The 16,556-nt window shown below is 41.6% G+C and overlaps 1 protein-coding gene across 2 annotated transcripts in view; it reads right to left on the bottom strand.

The window, feature by feature from the left end:
• spsb4a (splA/ryanodine receptor domain and SOCS box containing 4a) overlaps positions 1-16,556 on the bottom strand; it is a 79,479-nt gene that overhangs the window by 19,768 nt on the left and 43,155 nt on the right. The window contains exons 2-3 of one of the 2 annotated variants that reach the window (XM_054759641.1): positions 15,229-15,377; positions 14,394-15,128 (exon numbers count right to left, since the gene is read on the bottom strand). In XM_054759641.1, the coding sequence (XP_054615616.1) occupies positions 14,394-15,126 (733 nt within the window). In that variant the 5' untranslated portion in view covers positions 15,127-15,128; positions 15,229-15,377. Of the gene's footprint in view, positions 1-14,393; positions 15,378-16,556 lie in introns of both variants that reach the window. The other variant, XM_054759633.1, reaches the window with a different exon arrangement.

The raw sequence follows: 16,556 nt of genomic DNA, 5'->3' as shown, positions 1-16,556 counted from the left end.
AAAATGCTTTTTGTCTCACTCCCCCTTCTTGTTTTTGCATATTGTAGCTCTACTTAAAACCTCATTAAGATCCAAATGTGCAAAATGCTAATTCCAGCAATTTTTCAACTGGTCTTAAGATTTTGACCAGCAGTGACAATAAAGCATACAAAACAAAACATAAAATGTTTTGGAGATGAATCAAGTATCTCTCCCTCCATCTAACACTGACTACGGGAAATAAACGACCGGATGTAGACGTTCTTCTTGTTTATGGCGGGTCGCAACCAACGTAAGCTTCCATCATCGGACATACATGAAGAAATTAAATTGATGCCACTTTTTGATTATTTTTAAATTGATGCAGAGTAGGACTACTGCCATTTGAAGGAGGACACAGCACACACCAAAAGAGAGAGAGAGCGCAAACATTTGTGATGAAGGAATTAGGACGCTGTTCAAACTCTGACACGGAAGAGGGTAGGCTACTGTTATGTACTGTATGTTACATGCACTATTTGGTTTTTAACTACGTAGCTGTGTACTGTGTCGCGCTGTTAATTAGCAGTGTTGCACCACTGTCTGACATGCACTGTTTGGAAAAAATATATATAAAAAAGTTTTAAAATAATCATTTAATAATAATAATAATAATAATAATAATAATAATAATAATAATAATAATGATAATAATGTTTGAGACTTACATAACGCTTTAAAAATATTACTGTACAACAATATTTTCTTTATTTACTCACATTTCCCATTTTCTCACTAAGTATTTTAAAACACAGAAGCAATTTGTAGCCAGGAGTAGCGCAGAACCACACACAACACATATAAATTAATTAAGAATATATACACAAATTAGACAAGAAATAAAAATGTGCCTTTGTGCAGTAAATATCAATAGCAGAAGTGTGCAAAAACTATGTTCATAGGGTTTTTTTCTTTTAGCGTTAAAAGAAATAACAGCATTTAACCAAAAAAGGGAGGCGCAAATCACATTTTTAACAGTGTGATATTTTAAACAATTACAATTAATTTACAGGATCTTTGAAATGTGAAATTATACAATATCTGATTAGATTATGTAAGTGTAGCCAATGGGGTAGGTGTTTACATGTATAAAAAGTGGTGTGATTTGTGTTCTTTGGTCAGTTGCCATTTTTGAAAGTTTTATGTCCAGTGGATTGCTAAACTGGGCTGTGCATGATTGCAAACTGAATGATGCTGCCCTATTTAATTCTTGAAACATTTATATTGATTAGATTTTTCATATTCCTCGCTGGTGGTGGAACGTCACACACTACAGGACTACGTGCAGACAAGCACGGGTTTGATTCCTGGCCAGGACCCCAACAACCTAGTCGCTGGAGATGTCCCATGCTGGTCCCAAGTCTGAATAAAAATCTGAGTGCTGCGTCAGGAAGGGTGCCCGGCGTAAAAACCAAGCCAAATGAAACGTGATTGAATCACTGTGACGACCCTTGATGGGAAAATGGAAAATATCTTTTCCATAATCATGATCTATATCTAATAAACATTTGAAAGAAACAATTTTACACCCAAGTGCATGTGCAGGTGGATTTGGCTGCTCGTTATCCAACATTAGGACACAAGCGTCTTTGTTGTGAAATGACACTGCATTTAAAACAGCCACACGGTGTGAGAACGATACGCAGATACCTGATTATGCAATATCAAAATGCTGTTGTCAAGTGTCCGCTTCGCCAGAGACACACGCACGGCAAGTACTTGCTTTACGTGTAAGTTTATGTCAACGTCACATGTGGATGTCTCTGAGCCTTGCGTAAACTCCAAAGTGGTGAATGAGATGTTTCTGAAATCAACTTTGGCCTTAATGAGTCTGGTGTTGCAACAACCACAGGGGGGCTGGAGGTGATGATCATCATCTGTTGCTAAGAGACGACTGACGGCACACCAGGGGTCTCTTGCTAAATTGAGACAGATTTTTTGATTTCCTGGGATGCAATAAATACTGTGCGCCACAAGCAGCCATGGTATGAACACCAGTTTCCTTTGCATAAGCAGAGGTTCTTCTCCTTCTCATTTTTGTGTCACTTGTCTCACTTTAGGTTACCTAGCAACACACCATTACTTGGCATGTGGACAGTAAGCACATGACAAGAAGCTGCTGAGCTTCTTGCACTTTATCAGCTCAAACTCTTCTCAGGGGAATCATGAGCACATTGCATTTCCTCTGCCTGTTGGTTTACTACCTTCATTGCCAACTTCCTCTTTTCACCCACCAGTGGCTACAAAACTATCAGCTTTCTCCCGTGCACATAGTGCATATAAAGTTTCTAACCAGTTTGTAACAATCAATTCCTTATAAAAGGCACAGCACCATGAAATTGAACATAAAACCTGAGTGCACAGGGAGGGAGGAGAACAAATGCTTTGACTGATTCTACCAGCATAGCGTCAGGACACAAATCTTTTGACATTTCCTTTACTATACTTGAGCTGTCAGTTAGAGGGCGGGGCGGCTGCAGCCTCCAATAATACAACCAGCTACTCTGGCCATTTGAATGAGATGGAGAGCAGATGAAACGATGGATAGCGAGAGGCTGCATGGAGGATTAACGCAACAGAAAGAAAGGGACGTGCATGAAGGGGAAGAACGCGACAAAACGGTGATAAAAGGTGGGAGAAGATGTACGAGACAAGCAAAGAGTCATCAAGAAAGCAACTGTGTGATGTCAGTTACAGTGAAACAATGATGTGGGGGGGGGATCACACGTCTGGAAAAAGTGACATCTGACAAATTCTGCCAGTGCTACAGTCCCTCCCCATTGTCTATTTTATCACTGTGATACATATTGCCACATTCCCTGATACATGTACAGTAAAACAGTCGTCATTAAGTCATTAAGAATTTCGGCCAACAGAAACTGAATCTACTGTTAAACGCGGACTCTCGTGGATATTGACATATTGTGAAAGGAATGCTGTTATCGCGAGGTGAAGGAACGTTTATGTGGGGAAATATTTCCCCATTCATAGCGACATGTCCAGCCGCCTCCTGAAGTAAGTCCGCCAAAACACTCTTCACCAAGCGTGAGCTCACGTATAAAGGCCAGTGTCAACTGACTGGGTTAGCTTAGTGTAGCAAAGCATGCTAGTGCGGCTGTGTGTGTGCCAAAGTTGTGTTTTATGCCCATGCCCGCTGACTGTGTGTGGGAAATACAGACGACGGCTACAGCTGCAAGATGTACCCAGCTAGCTATCTTACTTAGCAACAGTCAAAACACATGTTCAGCACACACACCATACTTCCGGCTTTCAAAGTAAGAGCGGCACACATCCTGTAATAGTGGTAATAAAATAAGGGTGTCTTTAAAAAATCGCTTACATTAATAAAACGATTGCAAAGTACATATTCTTTAACCACAAGCACGGATGCGATCGTTTGTTGAGGATTCTGTAGCAATAAAAGGTTTTGTTTTGTTTTTTTTTAAACAATGATGTATTGCATCAAGAAATGTAAGGATTTTTGAATTTATTTAACAGTCATTTTATACACTGACACAAGTAAACACACACTCTGTGGTGATAAAGTCAGTGTAAAAAGAAAAAAACAGAATTAAAAAAATTAAGAGAAAAAACGCAGTTTAGTAAAAAATAAAACTGAATTTGGGAAAAAATAAAACGTATTTCATAGGTCCCTACGTCATGTTTACCAGCCACTGAGGCAACCATTGCATGAAGCAAACACCAGGGATCTGTGATGAGTTCAGACGAGGCCAAAAGTCTAATTTAGACCTGCTTCCTGCTCACCCGGTGTCGTAAAATTAGAAGCATGCCGTCACAACACTAGATGCTGCAGCTGGCTAAAGGCGCTGGCTCATATTTCAGTTTAACAATTCTGTCTGCCTCTGCCTAAATATTTACCTCAAACGGTGTCAAATTCAGTTTTTTTGACCATGAACAGCACGAGTAACGAACAGATAAGTCTCAGGAGGGTCTGCTTGAGTACGACTGACGTTTTAATTCAGCACATCTTACGGAACATTGAACGCCTGAGTAACGTCTGCGTAAGTTTCAGCAATAAAAAACGTCTGAAAAATGTATGAATTACTGTACGTCTATCAACATCCAAAGGCTGAGCTCCGCCCATCGCCTCATCACAAAAGTCGTAGCTCCTGGATGGTCCACGTCCCTTGTTAGGACATTAGATGTGGATCACCACTATATTTGGAATACGATTATTTGTATCGTTTTCCTCTTGAAATACTATCATTTAGGAGTACTATCACACTTCAAGCTCCCAGCAGCGACTTATATTATTATGCACTCCTGTTCACAATTTTAAGATCAGTTGAAAAATTGCAAGAAATTACATTTTTCACTGTTAGATCTTAAGGAGCTTCTAAGTAGAGCTTCAAAATGCAAAAAGAATAAATGGGAGTGAGACTAAACATTTTTTGAGTAAAGTATAATAAAGACGACAGCCTTTAGAAGCCAAAATCTTGGCAAAAATGTGGGTTCAATGTCATTTTCTGTCAGGTATTCACACCGCCATGATCTCTTGATGGCAAAGGCAAAAAAGCTTTCCCTCTTTGAACGCGGTGGGACTGTTATGCTGCATAAGCAAGGCCTCCGACAGCAAGCCATTGCTGCTAAGGTTGGATACAGCGAGACAGTCATTTGAAACTCCTTCAAAGCAATTTTGCAATTGAATTTTTTCAACTGGTCTCACAATTTCGGTCAGGGCTATAACAAGTCATGGCTGTACATTTTTGATCCTATTATGCTCTGACGAAGAATAACATGATGTCTGTTCAACGCATGCAAAACTCTTCTGAGCAGCATTTTTCTGCTCAATACACAACTGGCATGGAGTTCAGAACATTCAGGGAGAGATTATCTCATCCCATTAAAAATAACATTTAAAAGAATAACAATTAATTATTAACTGATGGCCAGTTTTCTCCACAGTTAATAAAGGAACTTTAGTGGAAGACCTTTCCCTCGTCTAAGCTCTTGTAGTAGAGCAACCAGCACAGAGGAAACACCTGACTGAAGTCATGACATCATTCTCACTTGATGTGCTAACAGGAAATGTCACCATGGAAACGGGACAGCGTGTCCTCAACCATCCCCTACCCTCCCTCCTCCTGTAGATATGATCCAATTCTGAGTTGGTTCCTCTTCCTCTTTTGCTCTTGAAGAGTGGGAAGCGCTCGAGACAATAGATGATGTCAGCGACGGCCTTGTCGCATTCCGATCACTTAACTGTGGGTGGCGGTGGAACAACACAAAGTTTGGTTGCATTAAATCAATGTCACACTTGAGCTCAAGTGAATTAAGCAATAAATTGGATGAGCTCCGTTCAGCGTGGAGGTGAGAGTGAGACCTTTAAATAGAACACAATTCATGAGCTACCACAAAGAAATGTGAGAGTTCTTCGGGAATGCCGGGAGGCCAAATTGAAAAGTTGATTGGAAGCCTGTGTAAAAGCTCCTGAACAAAGACGGAGGCAGATGAAGATTGGACACCATCATCTTGTAGCTCTCTGTCGGACAGATTAGACCAGCACTGTTAATTACAAACCGCGGGTCCCTTTGCACTGCTGCTGAAAAACAATGACCCGCTGAGCCGGCGCTGACCAAAAGCTAATAAATTGTAGCTCATAATAATTACAGCGCAACGATCAACGTAACACACACAAGTGGAGATACAGTGTGTGTAGTTTGAACACAAGAGGCAACTTGTGGCTGCAGCAGGACCTGCAATCTAATCTTTGGCAGTGTTAAACATTGGATTTATGGATATGTATAAAGCCACTGCTGAGCAATGAAAACCCATTTCAGCTCCTCAGCATTCTTGACTCAAATAAATTTCAGTGAAAATCACGTGGCTGTTGCCGTGCTGAAGAAGTGGCTGCTAAGCAATACGACCCCATCAGACCGTCTTACTGCTATTTAGAGTATTTACGGTATGGCAGGTAGCTGCCCAGAGGAGAGGGGTCGGACGCAGCCTGCCTGACTACTGTAATTGACAGTAATCATTTTTTCCCCCCCCTTTGCGTATGCGACACACACACACACTTGGTAGAACAGAATTGTTTTCAACAGAAAGTAGAATAAATTGAGAGAATCAGGTGAAAAGTCACACTGGTTTCATCTGTACTCTCTGTTTGTCTTCCCTTCTCTCAGCATCTCCCATAGACAAAGAGAACACATTTACATGAAACTGAACTAATCACAAGGCTCGACTCCAAGTATTTGTGCTGCTGGTACAGAGGGAACATTCAAAGCAACCAGACCCTCATCACATCAGTTGTAGAATGTAATAAGAAATGCACGTAGGGACGGACAGTTGATCACATTTCCTTGAGCGACTATGGCGAAAAGCAACAATCTTTGGAGTTATTTTTATTGGAATGGGATCGTTTCTCTCATGCGACTTCTGAACCCCTGTTTTAATGCCCACGTTATACTAAGCAGCTTTCATAACAGCCCACAGCTGACGTCATGTTCTCCCTCAGACAGCAAACTTGTTGGGACAAAACCAACAGCACATCTGCTGGTTGCAGCCAAGTAGTGCACTCAATTTTGCCTCAGCTGTTTCAAGACACATTTAATGCAATCAATCAGTAGTATGTACAGTACATCCCATATTTAGTACAAAGGGAACCTGGCATACAGTATTATGAGGTGTTGCTTTTTTATGAACTGCTATAAAATGAGCAAGTGTGATCCATTCAACTCAGTAGTTTCCAAACACTTCCTGCATGTACTGTAACATTTGAAAGGGGCCAAAAGAAGTCAACATTTATCCTAAATTGTACTTAAAAAATACATTTATGTCTATAAATCAATGTTTTCTTAACTGTTTTGCTGTTATCTCACAATGATTTCCAACTCGCCTTAGATCTTTATGAGAAAACATTCTAATTGGCCAGAACGTTAGGTACACCTGCACAATACAATGAAATCCTGCCTTTACAAAGATAATAATAAAATAAACACCGAATGATGTTTTTTTTTAAAATTCAGCTCCTGTATTGCTTCTTATTGGACTGTGCAGTGGCTGCTGAGTGCATAAATCACATAAAATGGTTATCTTCTTGTATAGCTTCCTGAACTGTTGTGGCGCCTCAGCTAAGCATCAGCTGACCACACACATGCATTCAGGAGTTCATGTTCTTTCCTCACAAACCAAAGCTACCATTCTTAAACCCTTCACTCTGTCGTAAAACCTGACCTGCTTCCTCGGGCTGATCAGACATTTCCTTCCTAGTCATCTAATAACAATGGAGAGACAGAATGGGGAATCACACATATGGCGAGGATGCAACCGGTGTTTCCAATATATACGTACACTACTAGACAGTTGGTGACTAAGCTAGGATGTCTGGCATGATTTGGCTGTTTGCTGGCGACAGATTGCAAGAAAGCCAACTGAAAAGATGTGGCGTGGAGTGTTTGGACGGTGTAGGGGAAACAAGTGCAAATGGCACACAAAGAGCAATGCAATTAAACATGAATAATTGTGTAACGTCTTCATGTTCAATACGATATTCTTCTGCAACTGGCGCTGGCCAGCTAGGGGCTTTGCATGTACTCTGACCACGAATACCTAAGTTATGGTAAGTTTATAATGGAGGCTAAATTGAGTGTCTGTCTCCATTTGCACTGTGATTGACAGGTGTACCCTGCTTCTCACTCAAAGTCAGCTGATATGTGCTCCAGATTCAATGTGACCCTGAGCAGGAAAATTGGTATAAAAAATGTATGTGAATTTCTTGTATGTGTGAATGAATGGTATTCATATTTTAAGTGTCTAATAATATCACGCAAGATCTCACATTTGATGCTACAATTGGCATTACACAGTACGGACACCACCATTGTTGCTGACCCCACTTACACTTAAAATGACTATATACAACTTGCTAAGAAGTCATTTTGATTATAAAGACTTCCTTATTGGAAAAAGCACCTCTGTAAAGGAATAAGGGTGACACTTTTGAGACTAGACCAGGTCCAGGTTCGAGACCAACCGACTACCTTTAAAGGGATTTGCTCCCAAAACGTTTTTAAATAAAAACAGCTACAAAGTGAAAGTCATTTTGAATTGAAAATGGGTCTCAAGAATGGATATTTTAAATTGCTTACCCTTGTAGACACTGGGAAACGGTTGGCTCATGGACATACTGTATGTGCATGTATGAAGTGGTCAATGTAGTCGAATACATCACAACAAAAACATCAACGGTGGACCACATGGGTTGTTGTTGCATTTGTGCTTGTTGTGCTTTTCCAGCACAGTGTACTTTTACAACAATGCTACTTTGTCCAAGGATGAGACACATTTACACATATGCTTTTGCTTTTCACGAGGGTAGCAGCAGGTAGTTCGCATGTGTGGCTTTTGTACAATTCTGTACAACATGACATTGCCGATTACTGGCCTAGCGTGCTTGTTTTTTGAATGATAAAAATCCCAAGGACAAACATACAATCAAGCGTCTTCTGCTTCTCAGAATTCAAGTATGTGTGAACATGTGTACAATTCATCATCCATCCAGCACGTAGATCTATGTCATGCAGCCCTGTGGTGCCTCATTAGCTTCTAGTTGCTCCTCTGCCCTCTTCCTCTATGACAAGTCCCCCCAATCCCCACCCAGCACCCCCCCTCTCCACAGAGATGACACCAGTCGCTTGACATGACTTTCAATTTGCCCCCCTCCCTCCTCTCCTCATTTCTTTCAGCACTCATCCTCTTCATCTCTAATGTGTCTCCTCTTTTAGTATGTTATCGCATGTCTGTCACTCTTCCTTCTCTGAAGCGCGATTCCTCAGCTCTCCTTATCCCATCTTCACGGTGAATCTCTCCTCTTATATTCATTCTCTATTTTGCCGCTCACTCTTGTCCCTTTATTCAGGCCTCTTTTTGTCAGAAGGCAGCTTTCATCAAAGCTTTGATGTCAGATAGCGAGTAAGAGCCCCTATCTTTACATCTCAGACTATCTATTATCTACGTTCCCCTTTCTGATTCCCTTCTCTTCCATGTCATGACTGTTTTTTTCTTGCTCTGATTCCTCCCTACATTTTGACAGTGTGTGCCATGTAGCTCATGGAGCATCTTATAAACAATAAACTAGAAATGTCAGGAAGATCACGGCCACCGCAATCATTGTACTATTAACAGGGGGCCTTAAAATATGTCCCCGGTTATATGATTGATAATGGCAAGAACGGGTCTCAATCGGCCTTTTGTCAACATATAAGGAAGGAAATGACTTTGACCTGTTTGGAAGAACTACACGTTTTAGGTGGGTGGTGTCAATTCCATACTCAACGGGCTTCACAACATTTTCCTCATACACAAAATATTCTTTATCTGATTTGCTCGTCTTGCTCAAGGACACCTCCACAGGTTCAATCACTAAGAGACAGCCACTCGACCGCTGAGTGAGCACCTCCAAGCAGCATCTACACTGCATTTAAAGCAAAAGCATTCATGTAAACAAGCTGGGCCTGAATGAATGTGTGAGGCGAACCAGGTTGCCTCCACTTTTCTAACTGACCTGTTTGAGTTCAAGCGATGCGGACTAAACATGGGGAAGAGGAAAACAGCAGGTCAAAATGTCAGGCAGATTATAAGAGCGGGGAAAAAAATGGGTCACGTCTTGTCAACAGATCTGCTGGTATGTGAGCGCTAAATAAGCCTTTGAAGGATGAAACCAGCCCTGTCACAGAAAAAACGGATTTAGTGTCTCTATGCTGTGTATGTCACTCCCATAGGTCTTATGGTTGCTTGTCATTTTTGCATATAACGCAGCAAGAATTACAAAGTCACGATAAGTTCAACATTCCGACAGGAACTCTGAATAAGACACCGGCATGTAAATTGCCCTTTATGATCACATTAAGCCAAATATGTTGCATACTGGAAGTAGGAAATACCAATTGTGCAATTAGAAACACTTCCACTGGATCTGGATGCTTGTGAATGGAATATTCTGTAAGTAACTCTTATAATGGAACAGTGGTGTTATGTTGAAAAGATGCAATGGCCATGTTATTGCAATCCATAGCTAGAGGCTGTACTACTTCCCTATTTTCAGTCCTTGCTTCCTTTAACATTCTATTGTCTTTCTAAGAAACATCATACAAAGTATTTTTCTCTCCGTCGACTTGTTTTTACTGCAGTAACTCTCCCTTCGTATCTCTTTTCTCTTTTAATCTGAACTTCTTGTTTCTTACTTGTGATGTTTTCTCCTCGCTATGCCACAGTATTGATTTGTCCTCTCCGTTGTTCTAAAGTTAGCATATGAAGAAGCTTAGAAACCCAGCAGACAATACTTGTAGTTCTACAACCAGGAAAGAACCAGATGTCACAGTGTGGTTAGATGTGTGGCTCGAGTACAAAGAGCAGAAGAAGATGCACATTACAACTCTGAAGCTAAGACAGCTCCCTCCCATTGTAGCAATCAAAGTGCCGTTAATTGGTACAATTATAGAGACAAGAGGAGAGAGAACAATAAAGAGCTCAGCGAGTGTGTGCGCGTGTGTTTGTGTGTGTGAAAAAGATACACGCACACACGGAGGCAAATGACGGTGTACTTCGAACACAGTAAATGGGTTACACATGTTCTCGATGTAATGTGGCAACAGTTATGTGAAATATGCGCCATGTGTAGTTTGCGTCTCGTTCAGCATTTATTTGCATTAGGGCAAATAAATTATGCTAACCCATCTGGACTTGACTGCTTGTTCTGCAGCTGGATGTAGTGGGTTTTATGTCCTGCATGTTTTACTGTTTGACGGTCACTGAAGCGAAGAGAGAAGACACAAAAATGCTTATGGTGCAGAGCTGCAGCAGTCAGAAGAAGCTGCTTGCATAAACTCTCCTCATAATACCCCCACAACCATGTTTTTCATTAAAAACAATCATTGACAGCAATCTAATTGTCAGAGTTATGTAGGAAGTCACAATGAGCTACTACAATGGCTGCTAACGAGGTGATACACATACTCACTCACACACAAACACACACTGGCCACAACATTAGTGCACAATCGAATGAGATCCCAAATCCTGAAAGATAACGCTCCATTTTGAGTGATACTGTCAGTGTTTTTTTACGATATGTTAATTGATTACAGTAAGAGGCCTTAATCATATTTTGGTTACCTTATTTAGTTGTATTAGCCACAAAATATGCTTATGTGTGTGGTTTCGACTTACGTTTAGTTAACAAATATGGTTCCTTGTACGATAATTATTGGCCCAGTGAGGAGAGATGGCCCGTTCTGTGCTGCTGGTGGGTTAGTGTAAGCAAATCAAGCGCTCCTTTTCTGTGACATGCTGCAAACGGTTTGTCATAACCTCCCCTGAGCGCACTTGTAAACAAACATGGCGTCCATCATGTGGGACTTCTCACTGTTTCAAAAGGAAGACATGTTGCCAAATGTTCCAAATGCTGTGCAAACATTCCGCAATGAAAGAAAAAAAAAAAACATTGAGCTTCAATACATCAAACCTTTTCAGCCACCTGAAATGCCAAATTCTTATTGCCGCAGCGTTTGAAAAGTGCAAAAAGCTTGCCAGCGACAACCCGAGGGGTAAGGCGATCTATGATTTCATCATGGAAATGATGGCGCTTGACGACCAGCCCTTTAACATCGTTGAAGATATCGGCTTTCATCTGCTAGTAAACCCCTTGGAATCACAGTTTGTATTTCGAGATGCCGCTATTTTTTTCCAATGTTTTGTTAATAGTAGTGATATCACGATAGTTGATAAGAACAAATCTACATGGACACCTCCAGGTGTGTACAAAATACAGTTAAATTTAAATATAAAAAATAGATATAAAAAGTTATGGGTTATTGGTATAGGTATTGGTCTTGAGGATTGGTTTGAGTCTTGACTAGGTATCGGCTTGGAAAAAAATATTGTGCATCCCATGCAGCCCTATTAAAGACTATATCACTGGTGAGGAGCAAACATACAGTAGCTATTGTTCCATACATCATTGGGGTTTCTTCCTTACAGGGAAAGTTCAACCACACACTGATAACGCAGCATCAGGACCAACTGGGGACTCAGTATCTTGCTCATGAATTCTTCGACATGGTCATGGGGGGGCTGAGAATCGACCACTTGAGGCAAGACCCTTTCAACCTCTCCTTCTGATTAAGTCAACAAACCGGCCGAAAACTCACACAGGAATGAGGAGGACGTGTAAACTCCACACAGAAATGCACCACGATGTGAGACGGCAGTGATACTAATAATGATAAGATGAGCAGTATTATCTTTGTACTTGCATTCAACAACTCTTTATATTGTATGCCGCATCAAATGACAAGTGTGTGTGTGTGTGTGTGTGTGTGTGTGTGTGTATGTATATTCATAGCAGATGCAATGTGCACTGAACTCACGGAGGACCGAGCAAATGCTGTGGAAAAGGAAGCAATATGATACAGCCTCTGTTGTCTAGCTGACTGCAGGCATGACTTGCATACACACGGATGGGCAAAACAGCAATTATGACTCCGTTCTTGCCATCTGAGTCATCAGGAGGGCAGACAGGAGACTATTCCAATCCAAACGGACATTAAAAGAAGCTGCGACCCAGACTCTAATCTTACCTCAGTCAAAGACGGCCCTACAGGTTATTCTTTTTACCTCTGCATGGAATCTTAAAACATCTGTATCACAACATAGCTCTGATTGACAAACTGACAGAGACCTGAAGGTGGCCCAAAGCAATGAAGGAAAAGAGAAACCATAGACTCAGGTTTGGTGGTTCAGCTGGATTTCCCCCTCGCCTGGGTCCAGACCTATAATACGCCAAGTACGCTGACTTGTCTGGCATTGTGACACCAAACAGTGTTTTTTTTCCAGTAGAGATAATAAATCTCAGCCGCAATGGGGAACTGTGCAGTAATTCCTCCACTGAACATTACACAATATCATGTCATCCATCCTTACAAAGTAAGCCAGGCCAAAACCAGAACGTTGGCATGGCTACCAATCCACAGTGACATTCAAGGTCGATTTGTGGGGTCTCTTGTAATTGGTTAGGGCAAATTAAGTCCCTATTCTCCCATGAAAATTGGTAATATGAGGGGTTATTTCACACCAGAGCAGGATTTTGAGTTGGAATGTACAGCACAACTGTGTTCAATTCAGCTAAATGTGCTTAAAGCAATAGTTTAGCTTGTAAGAGCAAGGCCAGAGACTCAATTTTCTCCAGAGTGAAAGAGAGTGTGTCAGTTTCAACGCTGTCTTTAGTGTTGTACATTCGCTAGACATCACACAAACAGCTGGCCAAGACTTTATCAGGAAGTTAGAACATTCAAGTCTGATGCGGCAATGTGTTTTGGGTCTGACTCATGTTTCAGTTGGCCAGCTGCAGTTTCACAAAAACATCCACAGGCTTAGGTTGAGAAAGGGAGTTGGACATGACCCCTTCTTATCCATTTTTCAGGGGGTAGGAAACAGGCTCTTACTGTTACAAGAACATTCCATGGCAGCCCGTGAGAACAGCGAATCAAATTTTAGGTGACTGTGGATAAAATCAAGTAAGAATCAGTCAAGATGTGTTCGATTTAAACACAGACCGTCTGTGGGTGTCTATAAGTTAAACTGATGCTCAATAAATGGTTAAACTGCAAAAGGAGAAAAATGTTCTTATTCCACATCACACAGACACCCACAGCAAAGAAATTAAAACATAAACATAACAAATCTACGATATTCGTACCTCGCCACTTCGCGATTCGATTTTTGTGGCACTGACGGGTTTTCAAAAATAGATTAATTAATAAATAAAATGTGGCTGAATATGGCCTATTATTAGTCAAACCATATGCACATGTAAGCTGATGTTGGGTATGTTCTGCTTAAATTAAGCATTTCAAGCATAAAACTGGCTAAATGAACTAAAATAACAATATGATGGCATTCAAACGACATATTCAAAAGACGTTGACCACAATAAACAAGGGATTACTGTAATGCCACTTTTCCACTGTACGGTATTTCATCAGCGCTACTCTGCTCCACTTGCCTCAGTATTCAAAATAGTACCACAGGAAACTGCAAAAACCATGCTGCATTGAATGCAGTACTGTCTCTACATGTTTGGCTTATCAGGTACTAGAAATACTATCTTGTAGTGCCTGATAGTGCTTGCTTTTAAAAATGGACAGCAAGTAGAGGTGTGCTGAGCCAAGTAGGTATTCGTCAGTGGAAAAGGGACGGAAGATGCACCGAATGCAGTGAGTTTTGTGATGTAACACTTGTCTTAAAATTATGTCTAGTTCTTTCAAATGTGAGCCACATCCTCAGCATGACTCACACCTGGCACTAAATCCATTCAGAGCACCTTTCAGCATTTAGTTGTGTTGTTGTTAACTTACGATCAAGTCCATTGATGTACTTCATGGATATCTCACAATGGCCCCACACAGCGCTGACGATGGGATGTAGTTTCTTGCCTTTCAACCCTCGGAATGCCACTCCTAAATACTGTCCTTCAACCATGAAGCTCAGCGTTCCTTCGTCCATGTCCAGAATGACCAGCAGGGAGTCCGGCAGGGTGAACGACTCCTCCGGCTCCAGGAAAGAAGGGTAAGATGGCAGCGAGCTGTGCGCCCGGTTTTTGCTATCATGATAAAGGCGGTTACGTCCCAGATCCCAGCCCCAGGATTCACAGTCTGACCCCACCAAGGCAGTGTACCCCACAGAATGCAAGGGTGCTTCAGAGGTGGCCACTCCAACAACAGCATGGGTTCCACGCTGCCTGGAGGGCCAGTGAATCCTCCAGACGTGGAGACCTCTCGTGTATCCGACCCGTCCTCGGATGCAATCTGTGCTCTGAGCAACCGGGTGGCGGTGAAACGTCAACTTATCCTCCTCTTTGATGAAAATGTTTAAAGAACGATCGTCTGCATTCCACGCATGACGAAGTTGTGTCTCCAAGCTGGCACAAGGCATGTCCAGAAGGAGATCCAGCCTGGGAGGTTTGGAGAAATCCGGGCCCCTCAACTCTGGGTGCTGCCTGCGATGAGCTGAGGGCCGGTAGGACGGGGAACCACCGCTTTCACCGCGGCCGTCCACAGATTTAATGCTGCCGGAGATCTTCTGGCCCATGGCTGAGATGGAACAGGTGGCAGAAGGAGGGAAGGGTGGGAGGTGATGGGGAGGGTGGTGTTTGTGCAGGTGGGTGCTGCGTTGAGCGGAGCGTGACGTTACCTCATCAATGCGGTGGAGCTGAAGTAAGAGGTCCCTACTGAGGTGTGGTAGAGGGAGATGGAGGAGGAGGAAGTTATGAATGAAAGATGAACGTGATCTGGTGTCATGCCCCAGATGTCTTCAGGAGGACAGAGCTGCTGCAGCTAACTCTGTTGACAGAGGACACGAGAGAGATGAATGTTAGAAAGTCACCAAAAAGCAAACTACAATCTGACAAAAAAAACAAACAAGTAAACTACAACGGTACTTAGAATGAATTTTGTCTTGAACATTCATGCATTATTGACTGGAAAATTAAATAGAACTTTAAACACCACCCTATCTTGCAATGTTTATAAAAGTGGGAAAAAAGTACATTATCCACACCTATGTGTTTTTCTTTTGGCCCCAGCACCACCCCTTCACAATTTTTCATGGAAATCTCCATTTTTGCATTGTACTGTGCTCACTACAGAGAAAAAATGCAAAACCTCCTCAAAAAAGGGACTTCAAATGTGAAAAGTAAGTGGGACAAATGGTGAGAGTTTCACAGATTTTATGCCAGACTTCGAGCTTGATGGGAATAAGCCATGGACAGGATGAACAAACATACACACAATACACACACTGGAATAAATACACTGCCTCTGACTCATGCCGCATCCTTTCAACACACCCATGCCAGTCCGATCATGCAATCTTCCAAATGTTCCCCTCGTGTGCAATATTATCTGAGATTCACAACTTGCATACTCTCATTTAGGGACATCTAATTTTAATGAATATTGCTGCAAGAGGCTGCAAGAACGAGACAAAAAAACCCCCCAAAAAACACTTGGTGATAATTTATCTGTGTTTTTTCAGTGTAGCAGTTGAAAAAGTCACATTGGATTTACTTTTCGCACTTTGTTCATAAACCTCTTTTCCACCGCAGGAACCTTTTCAGGAACTTTCCTACACTGTATAGCCTAGATTCCTTGTTTACAAATGGAATATTTTCGTAGTTATGGCACAGAAAACCTTACAATCTTCTACATATGTTGTTTAAAATATTATAAGAGCCCTTTAAACATGAAATAACACCCACATAATCACCTTTACATTTGTATTAGCCAATATAGTATATACAATCAGAGCAAATAAGCCATTTAAGACGTAACTAAAACTTGCGCTTGTGTGCGTCGCAGTAAATGTGTTCCGGTGTTAGTAGGGGAACAGAACGGGTGGCGGACAGGAAGTGATGTCGGGGATTCAGAGGTGAGTTTTAGCTTGTCGTGAGTTATGTCCACAATAATAGCCGTTGGTTGTGGTGGTTGCTGTTGGTTGTGGTTGTTCAAGTGGTCAATTAC

The sequence above is a fragment of the Dunckerocampus dactyliophorus genome, chromosome 2, assembly GCF_027744805.1.
Source record: "Dunckerocampus dactyliophorus isolate RoL2022-P2 chromosome 2, RoL_Ddac_1.1, whole genome shotgun sequence".
NCBI lineage: Eukaryota > Metazoa > Chordata > Actinopteri > Syngnathiformes > Syngnathidae > Dunckerocampus > Dunckerocampus dactyliophorus.
This window is presented reverse-complemented; position numbering and strand designations above follow the sequence as displayed.